The following is a 23,323-nucleotide window of genomic DNA, read 5'->3' on the forward strand; positions in this document are numbered from 1 at the left end:
GACGAGAATTAGGCTGGGGGTGGATTAATGATTGTGCATTGAGCATTGACTCCCCTATACAGAATTTTATTGTTGTTAACAACCATTTGATCAATAAATATGAGAGATGCCCTCTCAAAAAAAAAATTCACAATGTTCTTCAGGTATGCAATAATAAAATAAGCAAACTGTAAAAAAAATGGTATTTTGTCAGTTTATCTTCAGTATTTGACCATTTGATAAAAAAATATAAGCAACCTAGTGATCTTTGATCTTTTCAATAAAGCAAAGGTGATACTAAGATATATAATTTTGAATATATTTAGGAATTGCCAAATGCTTAGAATTATTATCTGTCCACAACTAACCAATTCCATGTCTTTATCCCTTCTGAATGAACTTGGTACATATTTTAGAACCCTTAAAGTACATGTTCATTCAGGCCAGCCCTGAAAGTATGTGTTCAGGAGGTACATCTGTCATCATGTTTGATTAGTTAGATTTTTGAGCCTCATACTTTAAAGACAGACTCAGGAAAATCAATCAGTGAATGTAACAGTTTTTTTTAGTCAAAAAAAATTTTTTTTTGCATCCTATTAAAGCCTGGTGTCCCTGGAAATGTACTGTAGTAGTTTTGGGCAAAGTGGGGATGGAGTAGGGAGAGCATAATCTTCATTTTCTTTGTCTCTTTTCCCAACTTTCCATGAGCCTGCTTACTATCTCCATTCCCCCTCTCTAAGACATCACTGCCCTCCCAGTCCTTATTTTTAGCTTGAGTCATACTTTCCACTTTTTCTTAGTCCATTTTTCTTTCATTTTGTTTCAGGCCATCTCCTATTTTTGTGAACATAATTTAAAATAACTTAATGTTATTTCTATCCCATATTTAGCATATGTATGTGAATATTTAATAAATGGTAGTCTTTTGGTTGAATAATAATACATTTATGCAAACTTGGCACTTTATATTCAGCTGCTCTTATCCTTAAAGCAATCTGGGGAAGCAGATATTGTCTGCTTTACACATGAGGAACTGAGCCTGAGAGAGACTAAGTAACTTGTGAAAGACCACATATCTAATATATGTCAAAACTCATGCTTTTTTCACAATGTCACATTCCATTCTTTAAAAAAAAAAGAGGCTGAGTGATTTCATATTCCCTTTACACTGTCGGTCAGAGATCTCATCCAGATTCATGATGACCTACAAGCCTAATTAACACCTTCTGCTACCCTCATAGCCTAACTTAAATATTTTCAATGTTTGTATATCTAATTGTGACCTTAAACTGAACCCATTTTCTCCCAACCTAACATACCCTACCAATCGCACCAGAACTTTTTGGGTTTTTTTTTTGTTATTCAGGGTCAAAACCTTGGTGTTATTCATTCATTCAACAAACATTCAAATACTATTGAGCACATTCAAGAATTGTCCTAGGAATGCTGGGGTATACAATGAATGGTAAGTTGGATGCAGTTTGTCTTCGTAAAGTTGTATAATCTATCAGCAAAGACAAACAAACAAGTAGGGGATCCAAACTAGCCTAGAGATATTAGAGAAGACTTCCTGGAGGAAGTGATGATGAAGGGGGTGGGTGTGGAGGTGTTTTCCATGGGTGAATGTCTAGGAAGAGGAAAGCATGGCTTTGCAGGAACTCAAAGACATGCTGCTGAAGCATTGAATTGCATTGGAATGGAAAGTGGCAGACATGCTAGAATTAGTTCAAGCATGAAGGGTCTGGTAAACTATGCTAAGGCATTTGAACTATCTGAAAAGAGGAAGCCATGATTTATATTGTAAAAGAATCAATCTAGTCATAAATTGGAGAATTTCTCTTTTCCCTTCCATCCCCGGAATCCAGTCTGTTACTAAATCCTGTCAATTTCTTGACTAATTTGTTCCTTCATCTGTATTCCCACTGCCACCACCGCCTTAGTCCCAGCCCTTCTCTTCTCATGCTTAGATGATGAGCCCTTTAACCAAGTCTCCAGACTTTCTCCAATCCACGGGGCACACAAAGACTAAACCAACAGTTTCAAATGCCACACCAGGTTAACTGTGAGCTCCAACTCACCCATCCTGGCACTTACCATCTCTAACCTGTCATTATAATATTACCACTTAAAATCACTTTCCAACAAGGCCAGCCAGCTTCCTCGGAAATCCTCCCCCAAACAGTTCACATTCTCTCTCTCTCCTCACCCCTGCAACCTTGTAACATTATTCCCTTCTCCGCGGGCCTAATGCACCCGTGGGGCACCCTGAGGACTTAAACCAACAGCTTCTTCCTCCTTTTTTATTGCTTCTCCCCCAGCAAAGACTGTACCAAACCTTTCTGCATCGTATTGAGGCAAACGTCACAGGTTGAGGTTTTCATTTTGTCTCTCAGATTCTACTCGTATAGGCCTCACCAGGCCTGGCGAGGTACTTGGTGAGCTCAGAAAAAATGCTAGCCAACTTTAATTGAACCGAATAGGGAGAGGTTCGTGGAATATGAAGGCGCGGCGGGGAGGGAGGGGGGCTGACACACTGGAGGATGCGGCGGAAGCGCCGGGTCTCACACAAAAGACCTTCAAACACTCGAGGGGTCGAGTTTGAGGTGCGAAAAGCTGGAGACAGCCACAGGTGACAAGATACCAGCGGGCCGGCGGCTGGCCAGTTGCGGCCGTTAGTGGGCGTGGCCGAGCTAGTATCGCGGGAACGGCGGTTGGGCGGGCCGTTGGCCCCTCAGGCGCGGTGAGTTGCTAAGGAAATAACTGCCCGCCCTGCTGCGCCGTGCCGCGCGAGCTGGGCGGGGTCTGGAGCGGCGCCGTTTCCGCTTCCGCTCCACTCTGCTCCCGTCCCGTTACCGCCTCCTGGCCGGCCTCGCGCTTTTCACCGGTAACTTGCGTCTGCTGCGTAGCCGGGCCGTTGCTGCCACGCGCGCCCCGGGGCTCCGGCGCCGGCGCCGGCAAGCGTCGTGCCCCGCTCTCCTGCCCCTGAGGCCGCCGGCCAGCTGCCGTCATGGGTGCCTACCTCTCCCAGCCCAACACAGTGAAGTGCTCCGGAGATGGGGTTGGTGCTTCGCGCCTGCCGCTGCCGTACGGCTTCTCCGCCATGCAAGGCTGGCGCGTCTCCATGGAGGTGAGGCGGCAGAGGCCCATAGGCTGGCTACTTGCTGTAGGGCGGGAACCCGACAGAGAAAGGGAGCGGGGGGGATGGGGTCACCCCCGGGGAAGGGTCCGAATCTGGAGCCTGTGGCCGCAGCGGCAGTTTGGGGGGCGGCAACTAGAGCGGGCCTCAGGCCGAGAGGGAGCTGCCCGGTGCTTGGGGACTGTGCCCGTGGTCAGCTTGGTGGCGAGGGCTCGGCCATGTGCGGAGAGGTATCTGCTGCCACCGACCGCCCTCTCCCCGTGCCTTCGCGCCGTCCTCGTGCCATCCCAGCCCTTCAGGCTCGTAAATAGTGTGAGGTTTAATGTGGGAGTAAAGTTGAAAAGTGGGACAAAAATTTTTGAGGGGAGACAATGATTTTATTTACTTCCGTGAGGTAGAGGCAGTTATATGTGAATTACTACTTTTTAAAAATAGGTGATGTAATAGGCCTCTTTGGGCGAGGAGTTTGACAGTGAAAGGAAGTCTGGGCAAATAGTATGTTTCAAATTCTTAGCACCTAGTTGCCTGGCTTTGGGCACTGCATGTTAATTTCAGAGACTCAACCTGACCTCCAAGAATTGTCACTCATTTGTATTCTCGTCAGGCCTTTTACAGCTTTGGAAAACTTAAATCGTGTCAACCAGTATCATTCCTTTTTTATTATGTTTTTTTCCTTGGGATTTTTTTAAAACTTAATAATTGTCATTTGCTGTGCTTGTAGTTTATAGTTTCCTTGATTTTGCAATCATTTCATCAGGGTTTTTTTTTTGTGTGTGTGTGTGTGTGTCTTAACTTACAGAGAACTGATTTTTCTAGAAAATTTCACTTTGGATAAAGGGGAAAATGGAAACATTCTGGATAAAAAGGAGTAGCATTGGGCAAAATGGATGTGAAAGTACAAAGGAGAACAGGGAAAACTCAAGGAACTAAAGAAAAAGAGAAAAAAATAAGAAAGAGAGAAAGACATGTAATACATTGTCTTTGGGAAGAGTGTTATGAGATCTAGGCAGAGGGGCCAGGGAAATGCTCTAATTATATTTATGGGATTGAGAATTTTTGCACTTAATAGGTGGGCTTCAAGTTAACAGCCAAATCCTGTCTCCCTTGGGTATTTCTTCTAATACCTCGCTCCTCCCTGTGGTTAGCTCTGGAATGACAGTGTAAACTTAAATCATTTGTTAAACTCAAGTTTTGCATCCATGCTAGACTTTAAATGGTTCTATAATTTGGTGTAAAATTTCAAGAATGGAGGAGACCCTATAGTTCATCTCATCTTTAGCTTGGGTACCACATTTTATAGCTGAGAAATTGAGGCCCAGAAAGGTTAGGATACCTGTGCCTTGGTGGAAGAGATCTGTAGAATGAAATCGACACTTGACTAGGCACTGTTAACCATCTGTGTCAACCTGAAGTAGGCATTCATCTTTCACAGTGGTGCACAGTATTGGGTTTATAGGGTGCTTGGTAAAATTAGTCCGGGTGTTAGAAATATTTGCTATAGCTTCAAAAGGAAAACCTTTAACGTAAGGATGGGGTTTGGGTCAGTCGGTAATTTAGAGGTCCATTTCTATGGAACTTACTGGTAATGTTGAAAGATTTGAAGTGACAGTCTCACCTCACAGCATGGATTTTCCTTCCAGGTTTCTCATTCCACATTTTCCACTTTCCTCTCTGCTGCGGTTTTTCCATTTCCTTGGTACTCAGCTTTCTAGTTTCCTTATGAATTGTATTGCTTGGGTATTTAGTTTTCCAAGCCATTTGCCCAGTGATTCTGTGCTGTTTGCTTCTTCTCTGCAGGGCCTTTCTCTTTATTTTTGGTTTCTCCTCTGGTAAATGACTTTTTCATCCGTGGCTGTTGGGTTTGTAAGGATCTTGCTAGACTATTCCTTAGATTCTAATCTTCCTTCTGAGAGGTAATGACAAATCTTCCTATTATGGTTCATATTATAATTTAACCTTTGTTTGAATAGTTAAATAAACCTAATCAAACCCTCTTAAAGCCTGTTTGGGATCCTGTTCTGCTGCACTTGTACTTTTCCTTCTGGCTTTGCTTACTTTCCCCCCAAAGTATAACATAGTGTCTGTGTTATGGCAAGAAAATAACTATGCATTCTAGCCTCTTGAGTGAATCTTATTCTCAGAAAGTATATACCTGTTCCTCTTAACTTTTAGGGCTTAATTCCACCAGTTTATTAAGCCTATTGACCTTATTTGCTTGGCCCTAATGGTTCAGTTGAGGTAAGTGTATCATATCAATACACATTATAGAGGTTGCTAAAATCCTGACTGATGCATAGATTCAGTGTGAGAGAGTACTATTTTACCCCTTCTCTTGAGGCAAGGATGGCAATTATCAATAGCTGGCATTTTATACTTTCTGCCTCTCTCCAGCCCCTCTTGCTGTGGAACCAGGGTGTTTTGAGGAGGGGTAATCAAAATACCACAGTTGATGTTCCCTTCCCTTCTTCCTTCTCCATGGTTTGGAGGGATCCTCAAGCTTGTTGAGGTATGTATTTTGGGGGTTTAAAAGGTAGGTTGTGGAAGGGTGCCTGAGAAGTACATATGGAAAACCTTTGAGTTTTTTAGTGGCTAATGAGAAGTTCAGTCAAAATAGTTATAGTTGATGTAGACGTACAGGGACAAGGATACTATTAGTGTTTGGTTGTGAGGTTCTCTGGAAGAGATGAAATTGCTTTCTTTGGGAAGTTAGGCTTTTTTTGTTTGTATTCTATGAATTATATTTTTCTTTTAAGTTAAAAGGAGGTAGTATCAATACCTAGAGTATAATTTTGAGTAGGCTGTTTACTGCCATATAGAAGCTGGCTTATTAGTGGTCATAGAGGGTCACCTAAAATTGAATGTGGATAACGTTGAGCAGAAAATTATTAAGGTATTTGCATGAAATTGTCATTATATTTATGGGAAAAAATATAAAATGGGATGCCACAGGCATGCCATGGGGTTCCACTTGTAAGAGAGTATCTGAAGCTGAAGAGCACTTATTGTCTGATCCTCAGATTAGTGCCTCGTTTCTGTAGCCTAAAACATTTTTTTCTTACTGAACCAGATCAGATCCTTTGTCTAGGAAACAGTTAAGCAACTCTTATGAAAGGGCACTCTTTTCATTTGATTAGCATGCAGTAGCTATTCACAATTCAAAGGTAGTATGAAATGTTATCAAATCTGTGCTCCATGAATATAGAAATATTGTTTTTGCCATGCTATTCCTTTATAAGTTCTCAGTGACTGGAAGTTACAATCAAAACTTACTTCTTGAGGTTTCAAAAATATTTTACATAAATTATTTCTATTGCCCAATTTCCTAGTTGTTATTACTACTATTATTTCTATTGCCCAATTTCCTAGAAGTTGTTATTACTCCTTCTCCACCCCTAACCCTCTGTTTGGTTATCATCTTGGAATTGTACTGTGAGACAAGGTAAGGGCTTGAATTTGAGTGTAGAAATTTAACAGATCTTAACAGTAGATCAGTAACAGATCTGATTATTTCATGTTGAAAGCTGCTATTAAAATTACACTCCCTGGAAGCACAATCTTTAGAACTGAAAACTTAAAGCATCACTGATTTTTTTGTATTAAGATATCATTGATATACAATCTTATGAAGGTTTCACATGAGCAACATTGTGGTTACAACATTCACCCATATTGTCAAGTCCCCCCTACACACACCCTTGCAGTCACTGTCCACATCAGCTTAGTAAGAAAAGCATCACTGATACTTGACAACATGATAAACACTGAGTACTAATTCCAGTGAAGTCATTTGCTGTTTCCCTCGAGATCTAGTTCAAAGATGGAGTATATCAAGTTTTAATTATATACGGTACTTGAAAATCATTATAAAGACCCCTTTTTAAACAACTTTATTGAGATATAATTCACTACCATATCCATTGAAAGTGTATGTTTCAATAGTTAATATATTCACAGAGTTTTGCAGCCATCAATCACCACTGTCACTTTTAGAACATTTTCATCATCCCAGAAAGATACTTGTAACCATTACCAGTCACTTCCTATCCCCCTCTCCTCCAACCCCTGGCAACCACTAATTTACATTATGTCTCTGGATTTGCCTTTTCTGAACATTTCATGTAAATGGAATCATAAATATGTCACCTTTTATGTGTGGCTTCTTTTACTAAAAATAGTATTTTTAAGGGTCATCCATGTGGTATCATGAATCAATCAGTACTTCGTTTCTTTTTATGGCTGAATAATCCATTGTATGGACGTTTTGTTTATCCATGAGTTGATAGATGTTTGGATTTCCACATCTTGGCTGTTATGAATAATGATGCTATGAACATTCAAGTACAAGCTTTTGTGTGGAAACAAGTTTTTATTTCTCATGTGTATATATATACCTGGGAGTGCTATTGCTGGGTCATACAGTAACTCCATTTTTAACAGTCTGAGGAACTATCTAACAGTTTTTGTTTTAAGTGGTTGCACCATTTTACATTACTGTGTGAGGGTGTCAGTTTCTCTACATCTTCCTTCCCTACACTTTTTATCATCTGTCTTTATTATAGCGATTTTAGTGGGTGAGAAATGGTATCTCATTGTGGTTTTGATTTTATTTCCCTGATAGCTAATGAGTAGGCATGAATAGACATTTCATGAATAGTCATACCACATGGATGACCTTTAAAAATACCATTTTTGGTAAAAGAAGCCACCCATAAAAGGTGATATACTTACGACTCCGTAAATGTTTATTCATGTCTATTCAGATCCTTTGTCCATTTTAATTGGGTTGTCTTTTTATTGAGATGTAAGGGTTCTTTATATATTCTGGATACAAGCTCCTTATCAGATACGATTTGCAAATGTTTTCTCCCATTCTGTGGGCTAACTTTTTGCTTTCTTGTTGGTGTCCTTTGAAGCATAAATGTTTTTAATTTTGATAAAGTCTAGTTTATTAAGAGTTTTATAGTTTAAAAAAACTCTTACATTTAGGTCTGTGAGTAATTTTGAGTTGATTTTTGTTGTATGGTATAAGGTTGAGGTCCAACTTCAACCTTTGCATGTGGATATCTAGTTGTCCCAAGCACCATTTGTTAAAAAATCTGTTTTTCCCCTCATTGAATTATCGTGGCATCATTGTTGAAAATCAGTTGACCATAAATATGAGGGCTTATTTCTGGGCTCTTAATTCCATTGCGTTGATCTACATACTTAATGTTATGCCAGTACCACACTGTCTTGGTTACCATAACTTTGTGGCAAGGTTTAAAGTTGGGAAGTGTGATTCTTTCTACTTTGTTCCTTTCTTATTTCTTCTTTTCTGGGTCCCTTTCATTTTCATATGAACTTTAGGATCAGCTTGTCAGTTTCTCTACTAAAGGAACCTGGAATTTTGATGAAGGTTGTGCTGAATCTGTAAATCAGTTCAGTATTCCTACCTTAACAATATTGTCATAGTTTTCTTGTGATATCTGTCTGGTTATGGTATCAGGATAATACTGGCCTTATAGAAAGAGTTGTGAAGTGTTGCCTCCTCTTCTGTATTTTGGAGAGTTTTTGTAGAATCAGTATTAATTCTGATTTGGCTATTTGGTAGAATTTACCAGTGAAGCCATCTGAGGTTGGGCTTTTCTTTGTGGGAAGTTTTTTTTTCAGTATTATTTTATTTTTAATTATGGTAAAATACACATGATATAAAATTTACCATCTTAACCATTTTAACATGTACTGTTCAGTAGTGTTAAGTTTATTCACATTGTTGTGCAACCAATCTCCAGAATTCTTTTCATCTTGCAAAACTGAATCTCTTTATCCTTTAAACAGCTCCCCATTTCCCTCCCCCCAAACCAAGGCGACCATGTTCTACTTTCTGTCTCTATGAGTTTAACTATTCTAGGTGCCTCATCTACAGTCAGATTTGTCTTTTTGTGACTGGCTTATTTTACTAAGCGTAATGTCCTCAAGGTTCATCCGTGTTTTAGCATATGCCAGAACTACTTTCCCTTTTAAGGCTGAATAATATTCCATGGTATGTATGTACCACATTTTACTTATTCATCCATCTACCTTTTGGCTATTGTGAATGAAGCTGCTGGGAACATGAGTATACAAATAATACCCTCAAGGTCCTGCTGAGAAGTCCAAGATGAAGGTGGGTATCTGGTGGCCCACTCCCAGGTTCATAGATAGATGGCCATCTTCTAGCTGTGTCCTCACGAGGCAAGGGAGCTGTCTGATCTCTTTTATAAGGGCACTAATTCATTCAGGAGGCCTCTTCGTTCATGACCTAATTACTTCCTAGAGGCCCTGTCTCCAACCAAATACTGTCACATTGGGATTATGTTTCAACATAAGAATTTTACAGGGACACAAAGCATTCAGAAAATGGCAAGTGGTCATACATGCATATAATTTTTAAAGTCAGATAGTAATACATGACTTTTTTTTTATAAATGATTTTTTTTATTAGGGTGTCATTGATACACACTCTTAGGAAGGTTTCACATGAAAAGCAATATGGTTACTACATTCATGTGTATTATTAAGTCCCCCCATACCCCATTGAAGTCACTGTCCATCAATGTAGTAAGATGCTACAGTCACTGCTTGTCTGCTCTGTGCTACACTGCCTTCCCCATGACCCCCCCCACACACCATGTGTACTAATAATACCCCTCAATCCCCTTCTCCCTCCCTTTCCACCCACCTTCCCCCACCCCTTCCCATTGGTAGCTGCTAGTCCCTTCTTGGAGTCTAAGTCTGCTGCTGTTTTGTTCCTTCAGTTTTGCTTCATTGTTATACTCCACAAACGAGGGAAATAATTTGGTACTTGTCTTTCTCTGCCTGGCTTATTTCACTGAGCATAATGCCCTTTAGTTCCATCCATGTTGTTGTAAATGGTAGGATTTGTTTCTTATGGTTGAATAGTATTTCATTGTAGTAATACATGACTTTTTAAACCAAAAATGTAGTTCCTTTCCAAACCATCTTAAAATTTTTTATTTTGATTTGCAAAGATTTAAGTAGATTTACTCATCACAAGTCTAAATGGTTGATACAGTAACAAAGGAACATCTGTGGATTATTTATAACCTTAGGAGATTGACATCAGGAAGGATAACCAGGCTTCTCAGTACAGACCAATGGTTGTCTAGAATGGATTCTAGTAGGGTAAGGCCTAAGAGTCCTGACTTAAGTGACCTGTGTATTCTGAGTCATCTCCTCCAGACCATCTCAATGGGAAAATTGTTAGGATACATTTCTAGGTTTAGGGTAGAAAGTGAAAGGGGAGATATCTTTAAGGTATTTGTCCTTAGGCAGCTGGGAACTCACTGTAAGCAAATACAGAAGTCCTGCTATGTTGCAGAACATAAGTTTTAGGCCCCAGAGCTCTAAAGAAATTTAAGACAGTCTTTGCTTTCATGCTGGTTTACAATCTAGTTTTGGACCTAGGGTACCCTTTGTCCATGGAATGTTGGATAACAATACAAGATAGCATAAGCTGAGTGTCAGATTATTGGTAGAGACAATAAGTATTAAAAAGCATTTAGAGGGAAGAATGATCATAGAGTATTGGTGTGATTGAGATAGATCTTTCGGAATTGGTGAGACTAGCTGGACCTTAGGAGAAAGTATAAATGGGGACAAACAGAGAGGAGAAAAGTGGGGAAGAAAAAGAGGCAGGCATGCCACTACTTTGTTGGGGTGGGGTGATCAGTGTCAAGAGTGGAGTAGTTTCTTTTGGGATGAAAGTTAAGAGAGGTTATAGAGATGGGTAGGAATGATTATTGAGTGTCTTAAATTGCAGGTTGTATGGAATTAATCTTATATGCAGTAGAATCCATTGAAGGGTCTAGTAATAAAATGTTATGTTAAGAAGATTAATCTGGCAGCTGGATGTATGTAGGCTGGATTACAGGGGGCAGAGAGTAGAGACAGGAGTTAAAATACTATTAGGAGTAATGTAATCCAGGGACAAATTTATGTAGGAAAGCTCAGCAGGACTCAGTGATGGATGGTGGGAGACAGCCAGGAAGTTAAGGAGGACTGGCATATGGTGTTGCCGCGAGAGGAAGATTCCATTGGCAGAAATAAAGCCTATAGGGGAAGCTCTGATTTTTTTTGGAGATTGCTGGAGTTCCTGTTTTACATATGTTTATGTAAGGTGGAGAAGCCCACATCCTTATGGCAACAGGCAGTTGGAGGTATAGAACTACGATTCTTTGCAGAACCAAAGAGAACTTTCAAGAAAGCTGACATGATTTTATACTATTTAATTATATACAACAATTGGAGAGACTGAAGCCTGCAAAATGGCTACTAGGATTGCTGTTAATGTCTATTGCCTGCTCTGTGAAGTAAAATCTTGAAGAAGTGTTTGTGATTAAGAGTTTAAGGGGAGTGTTAATCTAGAAAGAGGGGAAAAGCAGAAGTGGAGAGGTTAGGGTAAAGCTACTGAGAAATTCTGAGGTAGAATAGGGAGGATGAGATAGTTCTTGAAATATGACCTTGATCTAAGTAAAGCAAGAGGTTAGGTTAGCTCATCTGCTAAGAGTGAAAGGAGGACAGCATTGAGAACTTGAGCAATGTGGGAAAGGTTTGTGACTGGCTGTGGTTAATATATTTAAGAGTCAATGTAGGATACAGGGGAAAAAATGCTGAATGGAAGTAGTGACCACAATCAACATGATTTTATGACTAGCCATACTTAGTGGCTTTGATTCAGGGGTAAAGAGCAGTTGGTCAGGTTATACGAGGTTGGATGAGTTTTCTAGATTGTTAAGACACCATGTTGAAATACTTGGCTCTGGCTCAGAAAGGGACAGAGAGAAGGAAACATAAGGGTAAAGGTAGTGAGGCTGTGATCAGAGATATAAAGAGGGAAATTGAAGTGCTTAGAGAAGATAGAGCATTTCCAAGTATACATTTATCCAGAGGCTCACCAAAGAGTAGGGGAGAAAGTAATGTGGAGTAGTACCAAAAACTCTGGCCTCAAGGCATAAAACAGATCTTTATGGTGGGCATTCCTCTTTGAGAATGAGGATAGAGAATGAGGATAGAGAATGAGGATAGAGAATGAGGATAGAGAATGAGGATAGTGAACCAGGTGCTAAATTTCAGAGTGGAATATATATATGCTAAATTCCACTTACAAAGGATTTTTACATGTTTTGCATTATCCTCACACTAGTCCTCTGATGATATGGGTAAGGTAGATACTCTTATTCCACATTATAGAGGATAAAATCGAGGCACTGCAAGAGTTAGTTGGCCAGAGATCATGCAGTATATGGCAGCATGACAATTCAGGGGCAATTCGTAAGTTTGTTTTGTTGTTACTATTGTTTATTGTGCAAAAATTTTTAATGTAGAAAAGTAGAAAATACTTATTACCCAACTCTCTTTCTTCACTAAGTTTAATATATGGTCTTCCAGACTTCTGAGACATATATTCAGGGACTTTTTGTGTGTGTGTGCTTTTTATCACTTAATATATTGGGAACTCATTTCCAAACGAGCACATATTATTTCTATAAGTATATATTTCATTGGAGGGATGTACTATTTATATAATCTAATCTATTCACGGAAATGTAGATGTTATCATTATCTTTTTATTATAAATAATGCTGTCATGAACATTCTTAAACATATCTGTACTCTTGTCTTATTGTTTCCATAGAATAAACTTTTAGAAATTGAATTACTAGTCAAAGGGAATGCATATTTGAAATTTTGATACATATTACCAAATTGCCTTCCAGGAAAGTTGTACTAATTTATATTCCTGTTGGTCAGGTATGAGAATGTGTTCTTACTTTAATCATATTACCATGGGATATTAATCTTTTTCATCCTAATTTGCACAAAAGGATATTTCCTTGTTTTTAATGTTCATTTTTTTATTGCTGTTGAGATTAAGTGCTTTTTAATAATGTTCACCGACGCTAGATTTTCTGCTTCCAGATCACATGGTCTTGTGAGGAACAGTTGAGGAGGTCTAAAAGATGGTTTGAATAGAACAGTGGATTCAAAAGAGATGGTACATCTGTGATCGAGAGTGGCATTGAAGGACAGAGAAAGACCAGTTGATTATCTTGTTCCACTGAGGAGGGCTGGAAAGAAAACTGCTCCTCCTTCCCCTACTAAGAAAGTAGAATTAGTTGGACCAGTTTCTCAAATTTTAGAAACTCACTGGGTCTTTTAAAAACATTGTAAATTCCAATTACCAAGTACTGTATAAAGACAATGTTTAATTATGTTACTTGTTGGGAAGATACTCTTTTCTAAATATATCTTCCACCTAGCCCTAGCCTGATGGTAATTTACCGAGTTAAACTTTGAGAGATGAGGGGAATAATTTGTTTAGATGGTGCTTATTTTGGGGGGCAGTATATTGTATATAGCTTTACAAATTTCTAGTGCTTTCACTTAGGCTGTCTAGGATTTGGGTTGGTAAAGCTCTTTGGTCTCTTTTTTCTGTCTCCTCTAATATTTCTTCCTTGAAGTTCACTCATTCACAGAAATAGGTCTGGAAGTGACTTTAAAGATACTTTATTCTAGTTCTTCCTGTGGTTGCCACATATCCAAAAAGTTCAGGTCTAGAGTTCCAGCAGCCAGACATTCTGCCATCTGGACTGAGATCTCCTAGGCTGAGGCTACTAGAGTGCAGAGGTAGTGACCTGATTCATTTCTCTCTTCCTTCATCCCTCTCTCCTTCCTTTCCTTTTTTCTTTCTCCCTTCCCTCCCTTGCCCTCTTTCCTTTCTCCCTCTCTTCTACATTTTTTCTTATTTTTCTCATCCCATTTTCCTTTCTTTTTTCTAAGTCACATACATCAGCCAGGGAAGGGTTAGTAGATTAAGGTGTGATGGTGATCTCATGACCTGAGGTGCACAAGGAAGAATATCCTTTGATCCTAAGGAGTGCTAATTATGCTCTTCTTTTTCCTAGGATGCTCACAACTGTATTCCTGAATTGGACAGTGAGACAGCCATGTTTTCTGTCTATGATGGACATGGAGGTAACTTCAGCAGATCATGTTGGTGACATTCTAGGAGCCCAATTTCAGACTTCAGAGGGAAAGAACAGGTCCTTTATTCTTTCACTTTCCAGAATTCTGGTCTTTGGATACCATTTCCTGCCCAGTGCTGTTTTTCTCTATTCTGCCATTCTTCCTCCCCAATAGGATACTGAATTGGTTCATAATCTCACCAGGGCTTTTTTTAATCCAAGAAACATTTATCTTTTTTTTTTTCCACTGAGAACTAAATATACAGGTGAGAAAAGACAAGGGATATATTAATACAGCTCTGACAAAGGTAATGGTGAAGTCCATTTTTGGGTCAGAACTTCCCAAACATTGTGTTTCAAATAGGTTCATTTATGCTAAGACATTTAATTCCTCAGTTTTGGGGGTTCATGCCAGTCTGTCATGTAAATAGAATACCACTTTGTATGTGTGGGAATTAGTACTCTGGGTGACCTTACCTTTCTTCTAGGGGAGGAAGTTGCCTTGTACTGTGCCAAATATCTTCCTGATATCATCAAAGATCAGAAGGCCTACAAAGAAGGCAAACTACAGAAGGTCTGTCTTCCCACAGCATTCATTCTCCATTTCTATAGGCTTTTCCTTATTTTCTAGTTCTTGACTTTCCTTTCTCATTGCCACCAGCTTCTTCTTACTGCATTTCTTCTTAAGAAATTCTGTGTCTTCAATGAGTATGTTGCCAACGTGGACCTTTTTATTCTCAGATCTCTGGACTGTTTTTTATTTATATGTGAATCTTTCTTAGTGTGGCAGCTCACATTCTAATTTGTATCCCATCATGCTCAGGATTGTATATAGGCAGTTCATTTTATACCCACTATATTTTTAACTGTACTTGCCTCATACTATTTTGTTTATATTTAGGCTTTGGAAGATGCCTTCTTGGCTATTGATGCCAAACTGACCACTGAGGAAGTTATTAAGGAGCTGGCACAGATTGCAGGGCGACCCACTGAGGATGAAGATGAAAAAGAGAAAGTAGCTGATGAAGATGATGGTGAGTGTGGCATCCCTTGTTTAAGAGAAAATCAGCATTTAAGAAAGTATTATTTAATATATATTATTTATGTATCAATTCTAAGAGAAGATGACTTCCTAGGAGCTTGGGGAGTCTTCACATTAAAGAACGCTATGTGCTCCTCCACTAAATGTGGTTATGAAAAAGAGAATTGACTTTTGTTGAGTGCCCAGTGTCATAGTTGTAAGCATTTTTATATATATTGTCTTTTGCCATTGTGATGGGGTCTTTTGGGTTCCTATTAATGTTTATGTGGCCTTTTTTTTTTTTCCAAGCTGAGTTATCATTGGCCGCAGCTGCCAGTCATTAAGCCTGGACCTTGGGCCTGGACTAGCAATGTGGACCTCATGGTTCCTCAGCCAGAATAGGGTTTCCAAATACCAATAAAAAATGATAAGTGATGAGGGAAAATATAGCAACTAGTGTTACTTAGACTAAGAAGTGGGTGAAAAAAAAGACCAAAGAAAGTCTGTGGAGGCAGTGTTACCTGAGAAGGAAGCAAAGAGGTGTTCTTCTGAAACGTATGTGAGAGCAGGCTTAGGAGTAGGAGGTGGTGGGCAAGTTGGAACTCAGGCTGCAAGTGCTGTAGAGGCAGTAAGAGGGACTGATCCCATGAGGAGTCTGGCATGGGGTGCTGATTTTAGCCTCTTCTGTGCAGTGGACAATGAGGAGGCTGCACTGCTGCATGAAGAGGCTACCATGACTATTGAAGAGCTGCTGACACGCTATGGGCAGAACTGTCACAAGGGTGCTCCCCACAGCAAATCTGGAGCTGGGACAGGCGAGGAGCCGGGGTCCCAGGGCCTCAATGGGGAGGCAGGATCTGATGACCCATCTAGGGAAACTTCAGAAGAAAATGGCCCTATAGCCAAGGCCCACAGAGGCCTTTCCTCCAACTCAGAACGTGGGACTGAGGCAGGCCCTGGTGGTGAGCCTGGCACTCCCACTGGTGAGGCTGGGCCTTCCTGCTCTTCAGCCTCTGACAAGCTGCCTCGAGTTGCTAAGTCCAAGTTCTTTGAGGACAGTGAAGATGAGTCAGATGAGGCGGAGGAGGAAGAGGAAGACAGTGAGGTAAGGGCCTGTGGGAGCTAGACAGATGATGAATCTGCGAAGGCCTGTTTGGTCACCATGCGTAGCTTTCAACTCTTTTCTTTCTCCTATTTTTACATCATCCCTCAAGCTTTTCTTGAATTCATTACCTCTACCAACACAGGTACCATTAGCCTTCTTATCTCCTCCTATCTTAATGTTATAATAGATAGATCTAGTTCATGCCTTTCTAGAATCTGTCTTCTAGAGAGAGAACAAGATGGTTGTTGTTACTTTGGACTGGCTGTTTCCTTCCCTGGCCAACTTATTTTTGGCCATGTTGCCTGAAAGGTGTTTTTGGCTGACAACCCTGGCCTTCTCCAGGGCTTCCTGCTGGTGACTGCTGAGCCCAGTTCAGGATACCAGTTATACCCATCCTAGCTCTCCCCTCCACCACATTTCCCCATCATGATCATTGAATTGCATCTTTCAGTGTTTTGAGGACCTGTGTTCAGTCAGGGCCTCTTGGTTCTGAGTATGATTTGGGTGGAGGGGGGCAGGGGGTCATCCCAGCCTCAGCAGCCTGGGATCATCCCTCTGGCAGGAATGCAGTGAGGAGGAGGATGGCTACAGCAGTGAAGAGGCAGAGAATGAGGAAGATGAGGATGACACTGAGGAGGCTGAAGAGGATGAGGAAGAAGAAGAGGAGATGATGGTGCCTGGCATGGAAGGCAAAGAGGAGGTGTGTGGGGAAGGGAAGCAGTGAGTTTGGGCAAGCCAGGAGGTAGTTGTGAATCCCCTGATTTTGATACGGGGACAGGGAAGCTCTTTGCTATCTTAGTACTGAAGTTATGGACATGGGGGAATTCATTCTACAAGGGAAACTAGATCTTTTGGGTAGAATTATTTCAGAGAAGGGAGGGAGCATGCTGTAGTCTCTGAAAAGGTTAAATCTGTGCTTTGCCTATTTGTTAAAGCTCTTTTGGTGATCCTAGGGAGAGGACAAAATATAAGTGAATGGTCAGGAGAGCACCAATAAGGAGCTTGTGTTCAGAAGTTCTGTGATGCTCCCTTTCTTCTTCTTAAGCCCGGCTCTGACAGTGGTACAACAGCAGTGGTGGCTCTGATACGAGGGAAGCAGTTGATTGTAGCCAATGCAGGAGACTCTCGCTGTGTGGTATCTGAGGCTGGCAAAGCTTTAGACATGTCCTATGACCACAAACCGGAGGATGAAGTGGAGCTAGCGCGCATCAAGAATGCTGGTGGCAAGGTCACCATGGATGGGCGAGTCAACGGGGGCCTTAATCTCTCCAGAGCCATTGGTAAGGGACAGAAAACTACGGGAAAGACTTCTGGTGTCATATTCTCTGTTCCTGACTACCTAGGAGCAAACTTTAATCTCCATAGCCCTTGTACCATTCCAAGTAATCTTATCCTACCTCCTCTGTCATTAAATGTCTCTATGAGTTAGGAAAGATAAGTATCATTTTTGGATTACGAAAATGGCTAGTGACTTAACTAAGGTTCAACAACCTGAAGACAGGGCTGAAACTAGAAAAACTAGTTCTCTATTCCCTTAGATTATGTGGGAAGTGCCCAAACTACTTATTGACTAACCATTCCTTTACCTCAGGAGACCACTTCTACAAGAGGAACAAGAACTTGCCACCTGAGGAACAGATGATTTCAGCCCTTCCTGACATCAAGGTGCTGACTCTCACCGACGACCACGAATTCATGGTCATTGCCTGTGATGGCATCTGGTGAGCACCAGTGGAATGCCCTAAAATTCCATTTTTTTTCCTGCAGTGTTACTTCTCTTGTAGGGCTCTTGAGCTGCTTTGGCTTTATCATCCCTCTAAAGGCTGCATTCAGCACCTTTTCTTAAGATGCTCTAGGATTAGAGCCTAGGCAGACATCTTGGTGTCAAGACCCCCAAGCCTAAGGCAGAGCTGAGGACAATCTCTGTAGGTGTTTATTGGCCTTGGAGGCTATCACCTCTGTCCATATTCCTCTCTCTGCCTTGCTGGAACTAAAGACTATTGTTTCTAATCCCAGGAATGTGATGAGCAGCCAGGAAGTTATAGACTTTATTCAATCAAAGATCAGCCAGCGTGATGAAAATGGAGAACTTCGGTTATTGTCATCCATCGTGGAAGAGGTGAGTCCCAGGGTGGAGTTGAAAGGGTATCTGGTCTGCCAGCCAAGGTTTTGTCTTTTGACCTGAGCTAAGACCAGAGCTGGGGAGTATCATTAATTATTAACATGTCAAACTCTTGATTAGAAAGTTCCACCTTCTCTCACTTCCTTGACTTATCCTTATTCCTCATTCAGTAGCAAGTTGTCTGTTTTGTGATAAAACTGTTGCCCATTCCCCTGTTTTTGCCACATTGTCTTGGAAATGGGGCCAGCCCTCGTGTGGGACTTTAAGTTCCCAGGAAGGTGTTCAGCTCTGAAGCTGAGCTACCTTGTCCTTTTGTAGCTGCTGGATCAGTGCCTGGCACCAGACACCTCTGGGGACGGTACAGGATGTGACAACATGACCTGCATCATCATTTGCTTCAAGCCCCGAAGCACAGCAGAGCTTCAGCCAGAGAGTGGCAAGCGGAAACTAGAGGATGTGCTGTCTATTGAGGGGGCTGAAGAAAATGGCAACAGTGACAATAAGAAGGCCAAGCGGGACTAGTGGTTGTCCAGACCCCTGCCCATCTAGACTGTTTTCTGAGCCCTTCGGACTTGGGACTGAGTTTTGTCTTTTTCCTTTAGCCTTAGCAGTGGTTATGAGGTGTGCAGGGGGAGCTGGGTGGCTTTCCTCAGCCCATTCCAAGGAGGGCGCTCCCTCCACACAGCAGCCTGGGAGCCTCTGCCGTCCTCCCCAGCTTCCTCCTTGCTCCTTGGGGCTCACCACCGGTTCTGTGCCTGTGCTCTGTTGTGTTGAAGGGAAGACCGGAGGTTCTGGTTTTTACTCTGTGAACTTTATTTAAGGACATTCTTTTTTATTGGCGGCTCCATGGCCCCCAGCCGTTTGCACCCGCTCTCTGTTGTATACTTTCAGTCAACACTTTTTCAGACTAAAAGCCAAACCTAATCGTGCCCGTGGTGTCCTTTTTTCCTCTTCTGCCGTCCTGTCCTGGTCACCCAGGGTGCTCTGGTGCCGTTCTTACCCCATCGGTAGCTTCCATCGAGCCCTTCCCTGCGCGCGTGCGTGTGTGTTTGTGGGGTGGTGGGGGTGTGTGTGTAGAGGAGAGGGCCCTTGGGTATTGTAACCCCCAGCTGCTGGGGGGCCTGGCAGGTGTCGCAATTCTCACCCCCTCCTGGAGTCACTAGGAAGAATTCCTAGTCTCTCCAGGGAGGGGTCAGGACCGGCAGGACGGCTCCAGAGGATGAAGCCAGGGGCGGGGCTTTTCCTGCCCCCCCGTCGGTAGTCCTGTTTCTACTTGATACTCTGATTGGTTAGTCCGCTTCCTTTCGGTACAATTACTTCCTGGTCATGCTGTGGAAGGTTTTACAGCTTGCCCTCTTAATGGACTACGCGTCCCGTGTGGCTCTGCGGCAGCGGAAGCGGAAGCGAGTACGGAGGTACCAGCTGGTCTCCGTAGGGGGGGTGGGGTAGGGGGCTCCATGAATGGACGCGGCGGCGGCGGCGGGAGCGGCCTGAGCTGGGCGCCGGGGCCAGGGCCGGGGGCTGCCCGGGACCCGCGCCGCTGCATGGGGGCGGCTCGCGGGCCATAAGAGAAAGGGCGGGCGGGTCGAATTGGGAGGGGCGGGGTTGGGCGGCCGCAGGCCGGAGGCGCGTCGGGCTGGAGCCGGTCACGATGCCCCGAAGGAAGCAAAGCCACCCACAGCCCGTGAAATGCGAGGGGGTCAAAGGTCAGGGGTCAGGGGTCCCGGTGGGGGGGCCGGGGGTGGGGTCAGCGAGTGGGTTCAAGTTTGGGTGGAGGGGGCTCCGAAGGGATTGGGGTGGGTGATCTGGACACTAGGCTTCCCACTCAGCTACTAGGGGAACCTGATAGGGTCTAAGTACGGTCTACGAGGACTGTCTCCCTGGTTGCGGATGATGGGCACGGCTCTTGAGGGAGACTCTACAAGCCCCTTCCCCTCTTCAGTTGATGCCGAAGACTCCCTCGACGAAGGACCCGGGTCCCTGGTATTGGAGAGTGATTTGCTACTAGGCCAGGATCTGGAGTTTGAGGAGGAGGAGGAAGAGGAGGAAGGTGACGGCAGCAGCGACCAGCTCATGGGCTTCGAGAGAGACTCTGAAGGTGGGTTGGAGGGACTTGGTTAAGAATTAGTTATGGCTGTGACCCCAGCCCTTAAAGAAGCAGGTTAGGGTTTAGTGCCAGGGAGCAAAACACCGTCTCCTAGTTTAGTTTAGTTTAGATTTAAGCTAGGTTTCTTCATATGCCTGATGGCTCAGTCGGCTCCATCACTTTGTTGAGGTGAAATTCTAGGGCCTGGTCCAAACGTGGTATGACTAGGATAGTGGACAAATCGCATGTAGCAACTGGTTAAAAGGAAATGCCCCCTTAATAACCTTCTCCTCTTCCCCAACCCATACCTTATGTGAGTTTTAAGAGGTTTAGTGAAGCAACTTGTCATTCAAGCTGGTGCTTATATCTAATCTCTGTCCCTTTCCTCTGCAGTATAAGCTCCTTTTGTATTGAAGTTTTAGTTTTTACCCTCAAGTATTCTTCCACATTACTCTTCCCTTTGATCTTAGCGTATCCCTATCCTAATTTGCTGCACTGTCTATCCACTAATGCCACCTATGAAGGGTGTTTATGAAAATCATTGAAGAGTCTTCCATGTAAAGAGAATCCATCCTTTAAAGTGGTATTACATGCATTACTTTGTTTCTACTCTTCAAATTTGGCCTCCCTCTTGAGATAGTTATTTTATAATCAACTCATTACTAAAGGGGACTTTACTAATATAGAACTTAGAATAAGGTTTCAGGCCTTTGCCTTTAGTATTTTTACTTCCTTATCCCAAGAATCAGCTAATTCTGTTATTTGATGCATTTCAGGTTATAGTTCACTATGAGCCTTCGATCTTTTTCTGTTCTGTGGAACTAAGTACACTTGTCATCACTTGGTTAGCTTAGGCTCAGAGATAAGATGATTCGTATTGAATTTTGGGGATCACTGAAGCACAAAGGGTGGGACCAAGCCATTAGGGACACAGTGAGCAAGAGAGTTTGGAGCCTGGTCCTACCCCATGTTGATGTCTCTTCTCATATCTGTCTTACCAGGAGACTCTCTGGGGGCCAGGCCTGGGCTTCCCTATGGGCTGAGCGACGATGAGTCTGGGGGCGGCCGGGCACTGAGTGCCGAGAGTGAAGTTGAGGAGCCAGCCAGGGGTCCAGGGGAGGCCAGGGGTGAGAGGCCAGGCCCAGCCTGCCAGCTGTGTGGGGGGCCGACAGGTGAGGGGCCGTGTTGTGGGGCAGGAGGGCCGGGTGGGGGGCCCCCGCTGCCCCCACGGCTACTGTACTCATGCCGCCTCTGCGCCTTCGTGTCCCACTACTCGAGCCACCTGAAGCGGCACATGCAGACACACAGCGGGGAGAAGCCGTTCCGCTGTGGCCGCTGCCCCTACGCCTCAGCCCAGCTCGTCAACCTGACGCGACATACCCGCACCCACACTGGCGAGAAGCCCTACCGCTGTCCCCACTGCCCCTTTGCCTGCAGCAGCCTGGGCAACCTGAGGCGGCATCAACGCACCCATGCGGGGCCCCCCACTCCTCCCTGCCCGACCTGTGGCTTTCGCTGCTGTGCTCCACGTCCAACCCGGCCTCCCAGCCCCACAGAGCAGGAGGGAGCAGTGCCCCGGCGACCTGAAGGTAAAAAACTGGAGACCAAAGAACCCGGAATACAGGTGGGTGGCCCTGGCGATACTTGGATTCATAGCCCAGCTCTCATTGTGCCCACAGATGCTCTGCTGCTCCCAGATTTGAGCCTCCATGTGCCATCGGGTGGTGCCAGTTTCCTTCCAGACTGTGGGCAGCTGCGGGGTGAAGGAGAGGGCCTGTGTGGGACTGGATCAGAACCACTGCCAGAGCTGCTATTCCCTTGGACCTGCCGGAACTGTGGACAAGAGTTGGAAGAGGGAGAGGGTACTCGGCTGGGTGCTGCCACCTGTGGGCGTTGCATGCGAGGAGAGGCTGGAGGGGGTGCCAGTGGGGGACCCCAGGGCCCCAGTGACAAAGGCTTTGCCTGTAGCCTCTGCCCGTTTGCTACTCACTATCCCAACCACCTGGCCCGGCACATGAAGACACACAGTGGTGAGAAGCCCTTTCGCTGCGCTCGATGTCCCTATGCCTCTGCTCATCTGGATAACCTGAAACGGCACCAGCGTGTCCACACAGGAGAGAAGCCCTACAAGTGCCCCCTCTGCCCCTATGCCTGTGGTAACCTGGCCAACCTCAAGCGTCATGGTCGCATCCACTCTGGGGACAAACCTTTTCGGTGTAGCCTTTGCAACTACAGCTGCAATCAGAGCATGAACCTCAAACGCCACATGCTACGGCACACAGGCGAGAAGCCTTTCCGCTGTGCCACCTGTGCATACACCACAGGCCACTGGGACAACTACAAACGCCACCAGAAGGTGCATGGCCATGGTGGGGCAGGAGGGCCTGGCCTCTCTGCCTCTGAGGGCTGGGCCCCACCTCATAGCTCCCCTTCCGTTTTGGGTGCTCGGGGTCCATCGGCTTTGGGTGCCACTGGTAGCCGAGTTCTCCATACAGACTCCCCCTGAGCTAGGTTCTTCCTCAGGGCCCTATGGATTAGCCCTGACCCCCCGTGTGTTTTATACAGATGGACCAGAAGCCACCTTCTTTTTCTTCCCCCGCTGGCCAGGGGCTCCACACAGACTGACCTAGGCACTATATGGACCAGCCTAAACAACGGGGGTGGGTGGAGGGGGCCAGGAGCCCATATGGACCAGGGGCCTTGCCTTGACTGATGCACTTCATGAGCTCAGTGAGAAGGGTCCTGTATTCACCTCCATGCTCCCAGGGGCAGTGGAGGAACTGGTTGGGGGACTGCCCAGACTCCCACCTGGTTATTTAACTTATTTCAGTGCTTTATAATAAAGGAAACACTAACAAAGCCATGTCT

At 43.9% G+C, this 23,323-nt stretch overlaps 2 protein-coding genes across 3 annotated transcripts; both read left to right on the plus strand.

Annotated features, from left to right (window-relative positions):
• The first annotated feature begins 2,796 nt into the window (after window positions 1–2,796).
• Window positions 2,797–19,298, plus strand: PPM1G (protein phosphatase, Mg2+/Mn2+ dependent 1G). Of its 2 annotated transcripts, XM_017650632.3 has the most exons (11): window positions 2,797–3,106; window positions 5,507–5,621; window positions 14,062–14,131; window positions 14,610–14,695; window positions 15,023–15,155; window positions 15,835–16,247; window positions 16,810–16,947; window positions 17,293–17,527; window positions 17,839–17,968; window positions 18,264–18,366; window positions 18,688–19,298. In XM_017650632.3, exons 2-11 carry the CDS (start codon window positions 5,565–5,567, stop codon window positions 18,889–18,891), a joined length of 1,569 nt encoding a protein of 522 aa, XP_017506121.1. In that variant the 5' UTR covers window positions 2,797–3,106; window positions 5,507–5,564; the 3' UTR covers window positions 18,892–19,298. The 2 variants fall into 2 exon arrangements, with proteins under 2 accessions (XP_017506121.1, XP_017506120.1); XM_017650631.3 differs by lacking the exon at window positions 5,507–5,621.
• A 611-nt stretch (window positions 19,299–19,909) lies between these two features.
• On the plus strand, window positions 19,910–23,314 carry ZNF513 (zinc finger protein 513). Its single transcript, XM_037009438.2, has 4 exons — window positions 19,910–20,075; window positions 20,312–20,467; window positions 21,457–22,044; window positions 22,135–23,314. Exons 1-4 carry the CDS (start codon window positions 20,021–20,023, stop codon window positions 22,959–22,961), a joined length of 1,626 nt encoding a protein of 541 aa, XP_036865333.2. The 5' UTR covers window positions 19,910–20,020; the 3' UTR covers window positions 22,962–23,314.
• Window positions 23,315–23,323: the final 9 nt, after the last annotated feature.

This window comes from Manis javanica, chromosome 1 (assembly GCF_040802235.1).
Source record: "Manis javanica isolate MJ-LG chromosome 1, MJ_LKY, whole genome shotgun sequence".
Lineage (NCBI taxonomy): Eukaryota > Metazoa > Chordata > Mammalia > Pholidota > Manidae > Manis > Manis javanica.

Excerpts from the sequence above, each read along its gene's own strand:
- PPM1G (XM_017650631.3), top strand. The coding sequence starts at position 2,987 with ATGGGTGCCTACCTCTCCCAGCCCAACACAGTGAAGTGCTCCGGAGAT. Across the intron at positions 16,948-17,292 it reads GCATGGAAGGCAAAGAGGAG|CCCGGCTCTGACAGTGGTAC; the intron begins GTGTGTGGGGAA and ends CTTCTTCTTAAG. Across the intron at positions 17,528-17,838 it reads TAATCTCTCCAGAGCCATTG|GAGACCACTTCTACAAGAGG; the intron begins GTAAGGGACAGA and ends CCTTTACCTCAG.
- ZNF513 (XM_037009438.2), top strand. The coding sequence starts at position 20,021 with ATGCCCCGAAGGAAGCAAAGCCACCCACAGCCCGTGAAATGCGAGGGG. Across the intron at positions 20,468-21,456 it reads CTTCGAGAGAGACTCTGAAG|GAGACTCTCTGGGGGCCAGG; the intron begins GTGGGTTGGAGG and ends CTGTCTTACCAG. Across the intron at positions 22,045-22,134 it reads AGTGCCCCGGCGACCTGAAG|ATGCTCTGCTGCTCCCAGAT; the intron begins GTAAAAAACTGG and ends TTGTGCCCACAG.